Source organism: Chiloscyllium punctatum, chromosome 4 (assembly GCF_047496795.1).
Source record: "Chiloscyllium punctatum isolate Juve2018m chromosome 4, sChiPun1.3, whole genome shotgun sequence".
In the NCBI taxonomy this organism is placed as follows: domain Eukaryota; kingdom Metazoa; phylum Chordata; class Chondrichthyes; order Orectolobiformes; family Hemiscylliidae; genus Chiloscyllium; species Chiloscyllium punctatum.
In genome coordinates, this window is record NC_092742.1 from 30666059 (window position 1) to 30684814 (window position 18756).

Consider the following 18756-nt stretch of genomic DNA (forward strand, 5'->3'; position numbering starts at 1 on the left):
ACATCCCACTACCTTGTTAGCTTTCTTTTGTTTACCATTTTTTGTCTCCCCAGTTATCTCCACAGGATGGCATTAATACTATAAGGGGAATTTACCCATACTGTTTAGCAAGAGTAAAGCTCTCCCCAACTAATACAAAATACATTGCTTTACTGGAGTTATTTTTTTTCATATTCACTCTAGGATGTGAACCTTAATGACAAACCCACCACCTGTTGTCTGTCTATGTGCCCTTGAAAAGATGGCAGTGATTTAATTTTATGAACCACTGTAGTCTGTGAGATATAGTCACACCAACAATGCTGTTAAGAAGTTCAGGATTTTGACCCAGCAATAGTGAATGAATAGTAATATTTTTGCAAGTCAGGATAGTGTGTTACTTGGAAGGGAACTGACAGTGATGATATTCCCACTTGCCTGCTGCCCTTGTTCTCCTAGATAACAGAGGTCATATGTTTCAAAAGTGATGTTTGAGGAAACCTGATGGTTGCTGCAGTGCATCTTATAGATGGCTCACACTGCTGCCATTGTGCACTGGTGGTTGCAGAGGGAGAGAATAGTTAAGGTGGTGTATGGGGTGCTGACTAAGTGAAGGACAGTGATGGGTGTCTTAAATGCTTTTGGAATTGCAGGGATGAATGATCTGGCTTTGAAGAGTTAGGTGGTGAGTCAGTATATAAACTAACTTGACAGAATATAATACTTCTTTCATAATAGTGCTGCTTTCAGCAAAATAATGTTTATAAATTTTGAGCAAAAACTCACGCAATTTCTTTTCATTCATTAACTTGCTTTCTCCTCGTTTTTCCATGTCTTCCTGTTAAATGAAATATTAGCATGCATCTTTTAAAATTCTTAAGAGTATAAAAATAATATGAAGAAAAGGTTTACACATAAAAATACAAAATATATCATGACAAAGACATTCAAGTTATTCCTATCGTATGTTCTTTGCCATCTTAAAATGATGCTTGCAGTATTAATCCCTCACATCAAAAGTGATTAAGCAAAACTCTAAGCAATCTCTTTCTACTACTTAACCTTGGAAAGCTGTTCTCGAAAGAAAAAGCAGATGTTTGTGGAGCTTTACAACTCTGTAACAGGAACGGCTTTTCTCATTTACCATTAGCTCTTACTTCTGTTGTTCCAGATCTGCTCAGTAATTTGTTGGTCCAAAACGTACAATGAAAATAATGATAAAAGCAATCAGCTCTCAACAGTTAGGGTGGAGGAAATCTCACAGCAACTTCTGGTCTCCATATGCACAACTATACATGCAAATCCAGATACCACTTCAAATGACACCACCTACCACAAAATATGTCACTGCTGCTCTTGACCATAGATGCAGCATTCAATAAATAAATACAATGGTGTGAACCTATTAGATCCGTCCACTAGTTCCCTACTAAAAATTACCTAAAGTTAGAGCTTGTGTATTCAGGAATGATTTTTGAACAGTGTGATAAGCTGTGACACTGTGCTGGATTCTCCAGCCGAAGCAAACTTTTTCTTAGTATCTATAAAGTTCTTCAGGAACATTAATTCACCCCTCTTTTTGGGTTTTGGTGAACTAACCAAAGGAAGGAACATACATGCACAATGCTAAGTGCAACATAAGTTCAATAATATAACTCAGAGGGTAAGGGAATTGTCCGATGAAGACAGATTGAATAAATTAGGCTTATATTTCATTTTAGGGATATATGAAAAAAGAGGGGTGAATTAATGTTCCTGAAGAACTTTATAGATACTAAGAAAAAGTTTGCTTCGGCTGGAGAATCCAGCACAGTGTCACAGCATCAGAACAACATGTCAGTCATTAAGTGTGACGATGAGCAGAAATGTCTTCAGTTAAAGAACTCTGAACATTTGGAATTTCTGGTGCTCACTGAAAACAGCCAAGATAAAGGTTAACATATGTTATGGGTATTAAGAGAATTAAGGGAGACAAAGATAGTGAGAGGAAGTGGAAATAAGTTAGAAAATAGTTCATTTCACCTCCAATTTCCTATGTTCTTATCATATATAATTATGGTTGAATAATAGCTTTGGCTAAGAAATTTGAATTTTAAACATAAAAGCCTTTTCTCTCAAAGAAAATTACTGTCTATTTTAGCCTTTTCTGTTTTTTTCTCCCTTAATCCCATCCATATTTCCCAATCTTTATTTCACCTTCTTGAATTAAGTTCCTGGTTTGAACTTCCTGACTTAGACTTCGTGCATCACATTAAATATTCTTCAATCTGATTAGTTGAAGAGCTTTCTCATTTCTTTCTCTATGTATAGGTGACCAAGCTCATTGAGTACGGTGGTTTGAAAAGTTGCTGGACTAGAGAAAATCTCCATTTACAAGCTCAAACACATTGTAGGCAGCGATCAGTCAGGGGCATGGCAGGCGCAATCCTTTCACCAGTGAGAGCAAACACCAGGACTATATTAATACTATGAGCTTTTACCCATTTTAAACATGTAATAGTGGCACATTATCAAATATGTGGGGAAATAAATAGCACAATTTTGAAAAAAGTATCCATTTAACAGACAAGGTGATGCTAGATGTCTTAAAAAGCATGAAAGTGGATAAATCCCCAGGAACTGATCAGGTGTACCCTAGAACTCTGTGGGAAGCTAGGGAAGTGATTGCTGGGCCCCTTGCTGACATATTTGTACCATCAATAGCCACAGATGAGGTGCCAGAAGAGTCGCAATTGGCTAATGAGGTGTCACTATTTAAGAAAGATGGTAAGGAAAAGCCAGGGAACTATGTAGACTGATGAGCCTAACATCAGTAGTGAGAACGTCGTTTGAGGGAATTCTAAGGGACAGGACTTACGTGTATTTGGAAAGGCAAGGACTGGTTAGGGATTGTCAACATGTCCTTGTGCGTGAGAAATCATGTCTCACTAATCTGATTTGAGAATTTTGAAGAAGTAGCAAAGAGGATTGATGAGGGCAGAGCAGTGGATGTGATCTATATGGACTTCAGTAAGGTGTTTGACAAGGTTCCTCATGGTAGACTGGTTGGCAAGGATAGATCACATGGAATACAGGGAGAATTAGCTTGAAGGTAAAAGACAGAAGGTGGTGATGGAGTATTGCTTTTCGGATTGGAGGCCTGTGACCAGTGCTGTGCCAAAAGGATTGGTGCTGGGTCCACTTCTTTTTGTCATTTATATAAATGGTTTGGATATGAACATAGAAGGCACATGACATCAAAATAGGAGGTGCAGCGAACAGCGAAGAAGGCTATCGCAGGTTACAATGGGATCGTGATCAGATGAGCCAATGGCCCGAGGTGTGGCAGATGGAGTTTAACTTGGATAAATGTGAGGTGATAAATATTGAAAAGGCAAACCAGGTCAGGATGCATACACTTAATGTTAATGTTCTGGGAGTGTTGCTGAACAAGAGATCTTGGAGTGTAGGTTCATAGTTCCTTGAAAGTGGAGTTACAGGTATATAGGACAGTGAAGAAGGCATTTGGTATGCTTTCCTTTAGTGGTCAGTGCATCAAGTATAGGAATTGGGAGGTCATGTTGCGACTGTACAGGACATTGGTTAGGCTGTTATTGGAAAACGGCATATAATTCTGGTCACCCTGTATTAGGAAGGATGTTGTGAAACTTGAAAGGGTCCAGAAAAGATTTACAAGGATGTTGCCAGGGTTAGAGGGTCTGAAACACCTGGAGAGTATGAGTAGGCTGGGCCTATTTTCCCTCAAGCGTCACAGGCTGAGAGGTGACCTTCGAGATTTATAAAATCCTGAGGGACATGGCTACGTGAATACCCAAGGTCTTTCTCCAGAGGGGTGGAGGAGTCCAAAACTAGACAGCATAGATTTAAAGTGAGAGGCAAAGATTTAAAAGGGACCTAAGGGGCAACCTTTTCACACAGAGGGTGGTGTGTGCATGGAATGAGCTGCCAGAGGAAATGGTGGAGGCTGGTACAAGGACATCAGTTAAAAGACAACTGGATGGGTGTATGAATAGCATGTGTTTAAACTGGCCAAATGCTCGAAAATGGCACTAGATTTATTTAGAATATCTGGTCGGCATGGACAAGTTGGACCAGAGGAACTATTTCCACGCTGTATGTCTCTATGACTCTTGGATTCTGAAATCCAAATACATTCCAAATATCTCATACTGCAACTTTCAGTTCATCAGAGAGGCATAATGCATTGCTTAGAAATCCATTAAGGCTTTGAGTAGCAGGCTGTTGAGGTAAGTGACTGTATACAGCATCGTGTACTACACCTGAGAATTTTCCTAATGACGACTGTTAGATCCATTGATTGAAAAACCATTATAGTTTACTGCCAAAATCCACATATCCTAAATGCATTATGATGGATTGCTCCACAATCTGAAATATGTAATGTTAATTTATATCAATGTAAGAATGTTACACTCTCTAAATCTGGCTATGAGAAAAGTGTGAGAGGACTGTAAAAAGTAATGATAATATCTTGGAGTCCAATGAGCCAGAACATGTTATAGCAGGTCCCCCAACTTTATCTATCATCAGTTAGATTTGTCCTGCATTCTTCTGATCAAAATATTTTCCTAAAATAAAGTTATCAAAAGTGAAAGGTGTTAAACACATAGGGGGGCAAGTCGGACCTGAATAAAGAAGGCAAACAGGATTTCTCCTTGACCATGGAGAATAACACTATTCCCCAAGAGGGAACATTCTGCTCAAGTAACCATCACATATAGATAAGGAATGAAAGTGGAGGTGTCAATGATCAGATCAGCTATGATCTCACTGAATTCAACTATTCAATTTTTAATATTCACAACTCCTGTTTACTTTTGCATTCTGAAAAATCTTACAAAATTAAAAGATATATTTACAGATAGCCTGAAACATAATGTAAATCTTTAACGAACAGGTACAAACATTTCAGCAGACATTACCATTTCTAGGAGCAAATTTTCTTCTTTTTCCTTCTTGTGATCGAGTAAGTCTTTTTCTTGCAACCTTTTGGGAAACTGGAGGAAGAAAAAAGTCAAATACTCCTTCATTAGTAACTGAATTGCTTAATTTATTTCTGGAATAATCATTTGTCTGGAGAAAAGCTATAGCAAAATGCTAACTTACAGATTCTGTACTCGTTTCCATTCGATCTAATTCCAATGTAATCTAAAAGTAACAGCAAGAGAGTGTTGGTAGAATTTGGAAGGAGACAATAGACAAAAAAGTGATTCAGTTCTAGAATGGTATCGGGAAATTCTTGGGTTTTCCATTCAGATTAAGACATGCTAAATAACCTAACCATTAAATTTCTTGAGGATGATGTAATGCTCGTAAAATAACATTCGAAAGGAGATTATTTTTAGAAAGAATATCTTTAGATCACAGCAAATATGCCATTCTTTAAGTGTCCAAAAATCCTTTAAAAATGGGATCTACTTATATGTTCGGTCTAAAAGATGAACTGCAATTGTGTTGTAGTCACTATTTGAAATATGAAAATAAACATAACAACTGTCATTCACATTAATGAGACACAGTTTATTGAAATAATTAATTATATAAAGATACCTGTAACCACAATCAGAGCATTTTAACACAGTTAAATTCACTACCTTCAGCATCGGATATAAAGATTTCATCCAAATCACTTTGGCTATGTCATCATCTTAAGGATCTCACTCAAAATCAGAGTTGAAGGTTTGGCTTTCATTTCCATTTCTCCACCAATCAATTTACCCTTCATCTGAATTGAATATTGCAGAATTGGATATTCTGCACTGACAGAACAATCTGATGACACTTTCTGCATTAATAGCATCCCTTATTTTGACAAGCAAACCACACAAAAGGCATTAAATGAGGCTGATGCATTTTCCCATTCTTTGTTATTTTTGTTTCTCCATAAATTCCATTCAGCACCCTCATAATTCTCGAATAGCTTGTCAATCTAAAGGATCAAACTATGGATGTTAGAATCCTGAGTAATAATTGCAATCTGGACATTATTTCTTTGCAGGCACCACTTGATCTCACCCATTATATGATATGAGCATGTCGCACGCTAACAAGCTGCATATATTAGTAACCATGACATTTATTCCACACATTATCCATCCATAACTTTACTCATCATCAACATACACAAAAAAAAAGTGCAGGCAATTTGATGTTTAGCATGGTTGTATGCTTGAAAGTCATCACTGGTTTCACTTTGTTCAGGTGGTCATGCAGACCAGTATCACTATCAATATAGTCTTCTCATTTCTTGTAATTTTCACTCAAACTGTTTCAAATCTTGACTTTTTGATTTTGATTTATTATTGTCAAATGTACTGAGATACAGTAAAAAGTAATTTTTGCTTGTTACACAGGCAAATCATACTTTACATAAGTACATCAGAGTAATAGAACAGAATGCAGAACACAGTGTTATACGTAGAGAAGGTGCAGAAAGATCAACATAAGAGGGGTCCATTCAAAATTCTGATAACAGTGGGGAAGAAGCTGCTCTTGAATCTGTTGATATGTGTTTTCAAAGTTTTGTATCTTCTGCCTGATGGAAGAGAGTATAACTCAGTGGGAGGTGTCTTTGATTATGTTGGTTGCTTTGACCAGGCAGCGAGAAGTACAGACAGTCAATGGATGGAAGGCTAGTTTGTGTGATGGACAGGGTTGCATTCACAGCTCAATAGTTTCTTATGGACTTGGGCTGAGCAGTCATACAGTCATAGAATCATACAGCTCAGAAACAAATCCTTCAGCCCAACTCATCTGCGCCAACGGACATCTCAATATGAGTAGTCCCATTTGCCAGCACTTCACCAATATGCCTTACTATTCATGTACTCATTCAGATGCCTTTTAAATGTTATAATTGTACCCATCTCCACCATTTCCTCTGGCAATTCATTCCACGCACACATCAACCTCTGCATGAAAAAGTTACCCATCAGGTCCTTTTAAAAATTTTCCCTTCTCACCTTAAACCTATGCCCTCTAGCTTTGGATTCCCCCACCCTAGGACCCTATCCATGCCTGTCATGAATGTATAAACCTCTATAAGGTCATCCCTCAGCCAGGAGAAAAAGCCCCAGCCTAATCAGCCTCTCCCTGTAACTCAAACCCTTCAGTCCAAGCAACATCCTTGTAAACCTTTTCTACACCCTCCCAAGTTTAATATCCTTCCAATAGAAGGCAACCAGAATTGTTTGCAATATTCTAAAAGTGGCTTCACCAATGTCCTGTATAACTGTAACATGTCATTCTAACTTCTATACTCAATGTTCTGACCAATGAAGGCAATTGTGCCAAATGACTTCTTCACCACCTTGTCTACTTGCAACTCCACTTTCTAGGAACTGGACTCCTGCATCCCAAGGTATTTTAGTTTGCCAACACTCCTCAGGATCTAATCAGTAATTGTATAAGTCCTACACTGGTTTGCCCTACCAAATGCAACCTCTCACATTTATCTAAACTGAACTCCATCATTCCATCTTAGCAATTTTGGTCTTCTGTCACAACATTGAGTTGTTTTGTCTCATAAAATGCCATCATCAACTAGCTGGTTGAAACCTTAATTGGTCTGAGGGCTTCATATGGGTCACATATTAGTTCATATCGATATCTTTTTAAAAGCAATGTGAACTTCCAAATAATGATTGAAAGGATAGTACTCTAAAATTTTGTGTTTCAAGATGTTTACTATAATGAAATGAATAAAGGCCTAAGTAATTAAACACTATTATTGTTGGCAATTTACACTTTAAATTACAGAAAGTAATACCTGCTTTGTTTTAAACACAACTGCAAAAACACTTGACTAGTACACATAATACTGTCTTTTAAGTGAATATTGAAACTTCTGTTCTTTTTGTTTTTATCTAAGTGATAATATCTAGCTTGAGAACTGTGCTTTGTAGTGAGAGTGTTACTGGAGATCTTCCTTCTGGCATGAGCTAGTTAAATCTTGCAACTTCATTTTAACGCTTTTGAATTTGTGTTTTTTTTTAAATGCAAGCTTGAGCTTCCACACACATTCTGGCAGGTTGAACCACAGAGCCTTGAGATTTGTAGATGCTCTCCCTCTAGGGCGGCATGGTGGCACAGTGGTTAGCACTACTGCCTCACAGCACCAGAGACCTGGGTTCAATTCCCACCTCAGGCGACTGCCTATGTGGAGTTTGCACATTCTCCCCGTGTCTGCGTGGGTTTGCTCTGGGTGCTCCGATTTCCTCCCACAGTCCAAAAATGTGCAAGTCAGGTGAATTGCTATGTTAAATTGCCCATGGTGCTAGGGGTAGGGGTAAATGTAGGGGAATACGTCTGGATGGGTTGCGCTTTGACGGGTCGGTGTGGACTTGCTGGGCCGAAAGGCCTATTTCCACACTGTAAGTAATCTAATCTCTAGGTGTCTGGCAAACTAAACTGTTTCTGATAATCACTGATGTTTTAGGAAAACCTTATAAACTTCGTAATTGTACCACATTTAAATGATTGTAGGATGATGATGATTCTGATGACTTTGAAGATCCATTCTAATGCATGTTTCTCAATATCAGGCCACAGGCTGGTCCCTGTTCTGATGTGCATTTGGTCTCAGACATTGACTACTATTTCCTCCTATTCTAACATCAGTTCTTCATCGAATTCCTTTGCTACAGTATGGTTATTTGACAAGCTAGTAAATGTTATGACTTCTAGTTTGAAAACAGCTTCATACTTCAATACTTTTAGTGAAGGAGCCATTTCTGTTTCTCACTCACTACTGCCATATTTAGTTTGCTCTTTTAATAAAAGCAAAATATTGCTGTTGCTGGAAATTTGAAACAAACACAGAAGAAGCTGGAGAAACTCAAATGGTCTGGTACCAATTGTGAAGAGTTAACATTGAGTCCAAATGATTCTTCTTCGGAAAGTTCCTTTGCAACAAAGCCTGTATCGTCTGCTTGGTCCCATGTGCCAACTTACAGCATAAATCAAGTGAAATATGATTTGATATGAAAACTTTAGGTCGACTATAAATGCGAGTATAGCATTTTGCAGTTGAAAATAAATAGTCAACCAGAATTTAATTCTGAAGTATATGCAAAAGTATGATATTTGATAAAATGGAACCATCTCATAGGTGGGGCCGACCTAAACACAGCAATCAACAGTAAAGTGCACTCTAAACTTAGAAGCTAACAATTTCCAGAAAAAAAATATAAATTTTCAAAAAGATCTTTTTTGCTTAATTTTAGGATAAATTGTTTCTATTATATACTGGTGTGAACAGATTGCAATAGGAAAATAGTTTTGTGACCACAAACATATGGTATAATAGGCCAAATTCTGCTGAGACAGGGTATTTCATGGTGTGTTCATCATTCTGACTTGTTCCAGCATATGTAGGTTTTAAACATCTTGCCAACAAAGCTGCTGGATATATATGCTGCCAATTGTGTAATGGATGGAACAAGGCATTTCAGACACAATTGTTTGTGAATCTCCTTAACCAACATGATTACAAGGTTAAGGATAGTGAAGTAAACAAAGAAAGCATTGAGTTGGACAGTGAACTAAAATGGCTGAATTCTATGTTAAATCAGGAATAGAAGGGCCAAGTGAGAAAAACAAAGACTGGAGTACGGGAGAAAGGTTATAAAAGAAAAGCCAAAGGAAAAGAAAGATTAAAGAAATGATAAATTTGATAATTTTAACATTTCCTAAAACAATTCACAACCTGAGGAATGAGGTGCTATATTGTCAATCTTCAGTTTTTGATGGATGGTCATTATCAAAAATGATTACGTTAAAAGGTTACTTACAGTGATGATTTCAAAACTTGTTTTTTTTCTGGTGAATTTAATCGAATACTGGTCTGTTAGCTCAGTTGGCTGGACAGGTTGGCTTGTGATGCAGAGTGATACCACCAGCATGGGTTCAATTCCCAAACCGGTTGGGTTACCATGAAGGATTCTGCTTCCCAGCCTCTCCCCTCACCTAAAGCATGGTGAATCTCAGGTTAAACTACTATCAGTCTACCGCCTTGAATGAGGGAGCAGCCCTATGGTCTTGTGAGACTATGGTGGCTTTACCTTTAATCGATAATTAATGTGCAAACGCTAGAACTTCATGAAAACCAAGGCCAAAGTTAGTGGCGAATCTTGTAGCTATTCATAATTCATAGGACACCTCTACCTCTACACAAGTTGTTGGCCAACTTTCGTATTAATAACAGAATGCTTAGATGCTATCATTTTTTACAGCAAAATGTGCCCGCTAATAACTAATTCCAATATCTTATATATTTTTTAAATATTAAAGAATTTAGAAGCAAGTTTTGAAATATATTGGACATCTAAAATCAGATTCACTTTTCTTTTAAATGATCCATTGATTTAGTCAAATAGAGAAAGTTACCTAATCTCAATAGTAAAGCTTTAACACTGACTGCAGAATTATCAATTACAAAAATGATATAAGAAATAAACATACAATTCTCACTATTGCCGTGACATCTTTGTCCTTTTCCTGACAAAGTAATTTCCTAACACAAAGCTCTAGCTGTTGAAGCAGGTGTTTGTCGGCAGGCAGTTTCAATGCAGACTTCAATTTTGGCAGCATGTAACAGAATTTAATCCTGAAAACGTAAAAATAAAACAATAAATTGAGAGTTACAGTACAATATCATCGCAAGTTCTTATCTTAAAAAAAATGAATTTTCAAAACACTGAAATCTATTAAAATGCTAGCTCCACAATACAAATAACTCCTACTTTTTTTCTATTTATCAGTTAAGCCATCAAATGGACATTTTCTTAAGAGATATGGTCTAGGTATGTTGAGATCTACCGTCATACATTTTTCAAAATATAGTTGTGCATTTGGTTTGGGGGAGGGATTGAGGATGATGAAGGCGATTGGATAGAATAGAATGGGCACAGGAAGTTGAAATGATTACACAGACTTTGCTGCTGCTTTAGATTGTAGGGTTAATGCATAAGAACATCAGTGGGAGGGCATCTGCACTAAGCTGCTAAAACAGATAATTCATGATTCTTTTTAAATACTCAAACCTGTGATATGTAATTAATGGTGTGCAATTTATCATCATTAGATGTCAAACCAGAAATTGGAGTTGGGGAATTTATTCAGGATCTACAACTGTATTTACATGGAGTGGATGATGCATTCTAATGAGTCTGTCCAGGCACCCACATTCACAGCTGTATCAGCCACAAACCTAGAATTAGCGCAGCACTTCATTTTTTAAGTTGGCTGCCTGTAAGACACATACTCAAGTCCATTACCATACTTAATCCACGGCTCTGCGAAGTCACTAAACTGTCAAAAATGGTACCAAATTGAATTGTTATTCATCTGAAATGGAGCAGATATTCTGTCTCAAATCAGGAGATTTGTATTTGCAGAAGCCAGGGAAGCCTTGAGTAACCCCAGTCTGTGCTGCAGATTAATGTGTAAAGGCCATAAAATTTGCCAGTCAATTCCAAAGCTTAAAGCACATAATTATGCAAAGATGGATAGTGGATCATAAGATTGGACAGAACATAAAGAATTGCAAAGAATGGCTAAAAGATAAGAGTGCAAGGGAAGTAAGTTCGCGATATAAAATAGATATTCATTGTTTTAATAAATATTTCAAAGGAAAAGTTAACAAAGTCAGCTTTGGCTCTACAGAAAGTGAGTTTGGAGAATTAATAATGGAAAATAAAGATATGGTAGATGCAATGAACAAATATTTTGCACTGGTCTTCAATATAGAGGATTTAGTAACACCCCAGAAATAGCTGTAAAACATCAGGAAATGGATGGGAGTGAGGAATGCAAGAAAATTACAATCACAAGGGAAGTAGGTAGTTGAAACTGCAGGTTCAGAAGTCTATTAGGATCAGAGGACTTCATTTTGGGACCCTAAAAGACATTGCTAGTGAATCAGTTGATGCATTGGTTTTTATTTTCAAAAGTTCTCTCTATTCAAAGAAGGTTCCATTAAATTTGAAAATAACACATAATTCCTTTACTCAGACAGAAATCAGGAAACTGTTAGGTTACCACTTGTCATCAAGGAGATTTCAGAAACTGCTTCTCGTAATGTTATCACAGAGCACTTAGAGAAATCTAAGGTAATCAGGCAAAGTCAAATAGTTTTGAAAAAGGGAAATCATGTTTACTGAAGTTTGTTGAAATAAGATGTGCACTGAATAAAGTGAAACCAGAAGGTGTACCATACTCAGATTTCCATAAAGATCTGGCGAGATGAAACATTAAAGGTTTTTGAAGAAAGGAAAAGCCCACGATATAACGGTTAACATGTTGGTTTGGAAAGATTAGCTACCAGGAAACAGAGTGGACATAAATGGATAATTTTCAAGGTGGTAAGATCTTATGAATTGTGTGCCATAATATCTGTGCTTGGACCTAAATTTTTATAATTTGTATTACTTGTGAAAGGTCCGAAGATATGGTTACCAAATTTGCTAATGATACAAAAACAGGTAGGAAAGTAAGCTATGAAGAGGAAATAACAAAGCTATAAAGTTATAAAGATAGTTAAGTGAACGAGCAAATGGATTTTAAGCTAGTAAAGTGCGGAATTGACAATTTTTGCAAGGAAGAATAAAAGGAAGCAAATTGGCTAAGTGTTGAAAGGTACAGTGCTATGAGATGCAGAGGGATCTGTGATTTACAAAAGGTTGGTATGCAGGTACAACAGGTAATTAAGAAAGGTAATAGAAAGCTATTACTTATTGTGAGTGGAAGTAAATATAAAAGTCAACAATAATCTCTCAGTCCAACTCAAGCATGCCAATCAAGTTGCTCAAACTGAGCTATTCCTGCTTAGCTGCATTTGGCCCATGTCCCTCTAAACTTTCCCATTCACATGCCTGCCCAAATGTCTTTTAAATGTTATAACTGGTCATGCATCTATCACTTCTTTTGGAAGTTCATTCCACCTATGAACCAGCCTCTGTGTGAATCCCTTTAATTTTGAACTCCCCAAACCTAGGGAAAAGACCTTTGCTATTCTCATTATGTATGCCCCATATGATTTTACAAACATCTATAAGGTCATCCCTATGCTCTAGAGAAAAAAGTCCCAGCCCATCAAACCAGATCTGGACACAGCACTCCAAAAGAGGCCTCAACAACATTCTGTACAACCTCAATATAATGATCCACCTCCTATACTCAATGTCTAATCAAGAAGGTAAATGTGCTAAATGCCTGCTTAACCACCCTCTCTATATGTGATGCAAACTTCAAAGAATTATCTACTTACCCCTAGATCTCTTGTTCTACAACACTACCCAATTCCCTACTTTTAAATGTATAATTGTTGTTCTTGCTTGCTTTAGCAAAATGCTATAGCTCACATTTATCTAAATTAAACTCCATCTGCCATTACTCCACCCATTGAACAATATCGCTTTGTAATCTTAGATAACTTTCTTCATTGCCCATTATATCACCAATTTTGACATCATCTGCACATTTACTAACCTTGCCTTCTATATTCTAGTCTAAATATTTCAAATAAATGAAAAACAAAAGTGGACCCAGCACCGATCCCTGTGGAACACTGCTGATAACAGGCCTCCAGTTGGAAAAACAAGCTTCCACCATCACTCTGTCTCCTGCCATTAAGCCAGTTTTGTATCCAATTGGCAAACTCACCCTGAACCCCATGTGATCTAACTTTATTAATTAAATCTATCATGTAGAATCTTGTCAAAGGCTTTACTAAAGTCCAAATAAACTTGGGAAGCACAATGGCTCAGTGGTTAGCACTGCTGTCTCACCGCGCCAGGGACCAAGGTTCGATACCCACCTTGGGTGACTGCCTGTGTGGAGTTTGCACATTCTTCCTGTGTCTGCATGGGTTTGCTCTGGGTGCTCCGGTTTCCTCCCACATTCCAAAGATGTGCAGTTCAGGTGAACTGGCCATGCTAAATTGTCCATAGTGTTAGGTGCGTTGTTTAGGGGTAAATATAGGGTAGGGGATTGGATCTGGGTGGATTGTCTTCGGAGGGTCGGTGTGGACGTGTTGGGCCGAAGGGCCTGTTTCCATACTGTAGGGAATCTAATCTAAACAACTTCTACCATTCTGCCCTCATTAATTTTCTTGGTTATTTCCTAAAAAACACTCAATCAAGTTTTTGAGACATGATTTCTCTCACACAAAACCATGCTAACTATCCTTTATCATTCCTTACCTCTCCAAATGTATATAAATTCTATCTTTCAGAATCACTTTCAACAACTTACCGACCACTGAAATCTGACTCACAAGTCTATAGTTCTCAAGCTTCTCCTTACATCTTTTCTTGAACAAAGGCACAATATTAACCAGTCTCCAGTCATCTGGTACCTCACCTGCAATTACAGACGATGCAAATATTTCTGCAAGATTAACAAACCCTCCAGTCCTGGTAACATCTTTGTAAACCTTTTTATAAATCCTCTCCAATTTAACCATATCCTTCCTACAGCAGGGTGACCAGATCTGTAAACAGTACACCAAAAGTGGCCTCACCAACATCCTGTACAACCATAACATGATTTTCCAACTTTTATATCAGTGGTCTGAGCAATGAAGGTAAGCATGTCAAATGTCTTCTTTACCAATCTGTCTACCTGTGATACAACTTTCAATGAACTACTTACCTGAACCCCTAGGTCTCTTTGTTCTACAACACTCTTCAGGGCCCTGCCCTGTGTAAGACCTACCCTTGTTCATCATACCAAAATGCAAAACCTCATATATCACTAAATTAAACTCTATATGCTTCAGTTACAAAGGACATTAGTAAGATTCCATCTGAAGTGTATCAATCTCATACTGCAGGAAAGGATATAAATGTATTGAAAGTACCTTAGAGAAGGTTTAGAAAATTAATACCGGGAATAAAGGGTTGTCAAATGGAGCAAGTTTGGACAGCCAAGACTTGTACCTGCTAGAGTTGAGATAGTAAGAAGTAAATTGATTGAAACTAAATATACTGATGGGCCTTGACGCGGCAGATATCGAAAGGATGATTTCTCTTGTAGGTAAACTTAGAACTAGGCTCACTTTTTAAAAATTAGGGGTTGCTCATTTAAGATAGAGAGAAGGAGCTTTTTCCTTCTATGCAGAGAATGACTTTTTGGAATTCTCATCCTCAAACTGCAATGGAAGCACAGATTTGAATTTTTTTCAGGTACTGGTAGACAGTTTCTTAGTAAATAAGATGGTGAGTGATCATCAAAAGGAGGCAAGCATGTGGATTAATGATGTCACTGATTGGCACAGCAGGGTCAAGGAGCCAAGTGGTCGACTGCTGATCCGAATTCTTGCACGCTCAGATATGTACTGGCAATCATCTCTAAAGAAATGAACACACTCTTAGAAGAACATTTCCACTTGGGTAAAGGAGAACCCAACTGTTTTCAATATTTAAAAGGTTTTCTTGGTTGTCAACTGCTTAGTCTGGTCAATTCCCACCATTCTCTCAGCTCACTTTACCTGGTCAGCTCCAGGAAACTCAAAGCATTGAGAGCTAAAGGTGAAATCTAGGGTTGAAAGTCAATCCAATTGCCTTTAACACAATCAAATGTCAGCCCATTGGTGTTTCTCTTGCACCAATGAACCTACTTAAATTATGTAAGGCATTTGGTGGGATCCTGCTGGCTACGTGATCACATCAGCAATTCTAGCTATGTAGCAGGCAGGTTAAAACTCCCCTCAATGGTTCTGTAAGTCCGAAGCCTCACTGCCCAGCTTCACTAAACATGTAGGCGGCTACCCCAAAATGTTCTGAACCAAATACTAGTCATTACATCAAATTTGTTTTTGGCTGTTGCAATATTAACCTGAACGATGTGAAATTTTGTGCAACACTTTAACGACTCCAAAAGGTTGAAACAACATAAGTTTCACTTCTCACAATCTCAAAGACCAGTATGAAAAATAAACTTCACAATGATGCAGAAGGGAATGTGGATAAGATAGTTATTTCTGCCACTGAAAGAAATTTTGACATTATCAGGTTGTATCACACATTGGAACATGTGCTTTTCACTTTTGCAGTTACAGAAAAAAACTCATTAAAACCTGATACCAAGCAACAAGCATACAACATGTAGTGTTATATTGATAATTTACTCACCTTACATTTGGAACAGGATCATTTGAAAGTTCAAGTACAGGCAGGAAAAAGTATTTACAGAAGAAAGCTTTTGAAAACAGATCCATGATGCATTCACAAGTGTCAAGAAACCTTAACCTGTTCCAACAACTTTTTCCTTGACCAAGCTCTGGAAAACAAAAGTATAACGCCTAATAATGTAATAAAAGATTTTTCTTTTTAAGAAGTACAATATATTTTGTGGTTTCATTACAGTCTCTCCTTTTGTTAGAAAATATCCACATTACAAGTAAGCAATCGTGTTAAAAATGTGGGAAATTTGAAATGAAAATAGAAAATTGTGGAACAATACAGCAAGACAAGTAAAGAAAACAAAATACTAGTTTAAAAATGCTTTAGGGTTATTCACCCAAAATACCAATAACTTGTCTCTTCTCTTTATAGATGTTAACTCAGCTACTGCGTTTTTCCAAAACGAGAAGACATACTTCAGACTTACACGTGGCAAATTTTAGCAATGGTACATGATAGAATATAGGCAAAATAATGCCTGTCTGAATGAAATAAATCTTTGAATTAACTGGTACACCGTAAGAACATCTGCACCATTCAAGCTTTTTTGGATGGGTATTAAATATAGCCCCAAAGTTTTATTCTCCAATTTTTCTGTGATAGATGCAGGTATGAATGTTTAAATAATTTTTCAAAATATTAATTAAGGAAAATGTTCTGCCGAAGCCTTTATTAATAATTTTACTATGCATCTTTCAATAATGGTTAAAAATAACAAAGTCCTAACACATTCTACAACAAATTTTGTGAATTTATAATTAGAATAATTGCCACATAAGGTGTTAGACTACCACAGGAGTAGAAAGTAAAATTTGTGCTGAAGGTTCATAAGAGACAAAAGAATGAGGGGTGAATTTACTAGCATGTGATAAACATTGAACAGCAAAATGACTCTGTCAAAGTCCATCTCCAAAGAATAATGCACTTTTAAAATGCAGTCACTGCTACTATGTAGGATCCGTGGCCACCAATTTGTGCACAGTAAGTTTGCAGGAATGGCACTAAGATAATGACCATAAAATCTATTTTTGTAATACAGTTACACAGTCCTTTTTCCGAAATCCTCAGGGTCAGTTGTTTTTCGGAATTCATAATTTTATATTTTGGAATAATGACAGTTTCACGGTGAAATTTTAAAAATGACTGAACAGCAGACCCACGTGTGACTAGTACGAGCACTGAGACACAATTGACACCTGCCAGTGCTGGGCCACCCTGTCACGTCGCATCTGAGTGACATGGGTCAAGTAGGTAAAAACAATAACTGCAGATGCTGAAAACCAAATACTGGATTAGTGGTGCTGGAAGAGCACAGCAGTTCAGGCAGCATCCAAGGAGCAGCGAAATCGACGTTTCGGGCAAAAGCCCGGAGTTGGGTCACCTGTTCGTACGCCAAACAACCTTGTTAAGCAGAAAAAACCTTCATGAGAGAACTTTGGATTTTGGAGCTTTCGGAATTTCGGATAAAAGATTGTGCGCCTGTATTATTTGACAAATACCTAATGGCCAGGAACTGGGAAAAAGTCCTATGCTCTTCTGCAAAGTAGTGACATAGAATCTCTTGCGATTCTGAGAAGGAAAATGGGGCCACACAATGGTTCAGTGGTTAACACTGCTGCTTCATAGTGCCAGGCACCGCAGTTCAATTCCAGTCTCAGGTGACTATCCTGTGGAGTTTGCACATTCTTCCAGTATCTTTGTGGGCTTCCTCCCACAGCTCAAAGATGCGCTGGCTAGTTGGATTGGCAATGTTAAATTTCCCTTAGTGTCCATCGATGTGCAGGCTAGGTTGATCAGCCATGGGAATGCAGGGTTACATGAATATGGTGAGGGGTTGGGTCTGGATGCTCTTCAGAGAGTTAGTGTGGACTTGATGAGCTGAATGGCCTGATTCCACAATGATGGAATTCTATCTCTAGAGCATGCGTTTAATTTCTCATTATAAAATGTCACACCTCGCAGTGCAGCAATGATGTCTCACTCCCTGAGCACAAGAGTGTCAGCCCTAATTTTACTGTTTGAGTCCTGTATTGGGCCTTGAGTCCAGCAACTCAGAACTAGGAAGTAAAGCCAATAATGCAACTAATGACCCACAACAAGAGTTAGGCTAAACAGAAGCATTTTTTTATAAATGACCTGGAGGAAGGGTTAGAAGGTTGGGTGAGCAAGTTTGTGGATGATACGAAAGTCGGAGGAGTTGTAGACAGTGAGGAAGGATATGGCAGGTTACAGCGGGATATAGAGAAGCTGCAGAGCTGGGCAGAAAGGTGGCAAATGGAGTTCAATGTAGCTAAGTGTGAAGTGATTCACTTTGGTAAGAGTAATAAAAAGATGGATTACTGGGCTAATGGTAGACTACTTGGTAGTGTGGAAGAGCAGAGGGATCTTGGTGTCCATGTACACAGATCTCTGAAAGTTGCCACCCAGGTAAATAGTGCAGTGAAGAAGGCATATGGCGTACTGGCTTTTATTGGTAGAGGAATTGAGTTCCGGAGTCCTGAGGTCATGCTGCAGTTGTATAAGACTCTGGTGCGGCCGCATCTGGAATATTGTGTGCAGTTTTGGTCGCCAT

General features: G+C 37.9%; 1 protein-coding gene across 6 annotated transcripts in view; it reads right to left on the reverse strand.

The window, feature by feature from the left end:
• ppp4r4 (protein phosphatase 4, regulatory subunit 4) overlaps positions 1-18756 on the reverse strand; it is a 185097-nt gene that overhangs the window by 17888 nt on the left and 148453 nt on the right. For all 6 annotated transcript variants that reach the window (XM_072568280.1, XM_072568279.1, XM_072568278.1 and 3 more), the window contains 5 exons: positions 16134-16281; positions 10462-10606; positions 5107-5148; positions 4923-4997; positions 766-817 (listed from right to left, as the gene is read on the reverse strand). In XM_072568280.1, coding sequence (XP_072424381.1) covers positions 766-817; positions 4923-4997; positions 5107-5148; positions 10462-10606; positions 16134-16281 — 462 coding nt within the window. The remainder of the gene's footprint in view (positions 1-765; positions 818-4922; positions 4998-5106; positions 5149-10461; positions 10607-16133; positions 16282-18756) is intronic.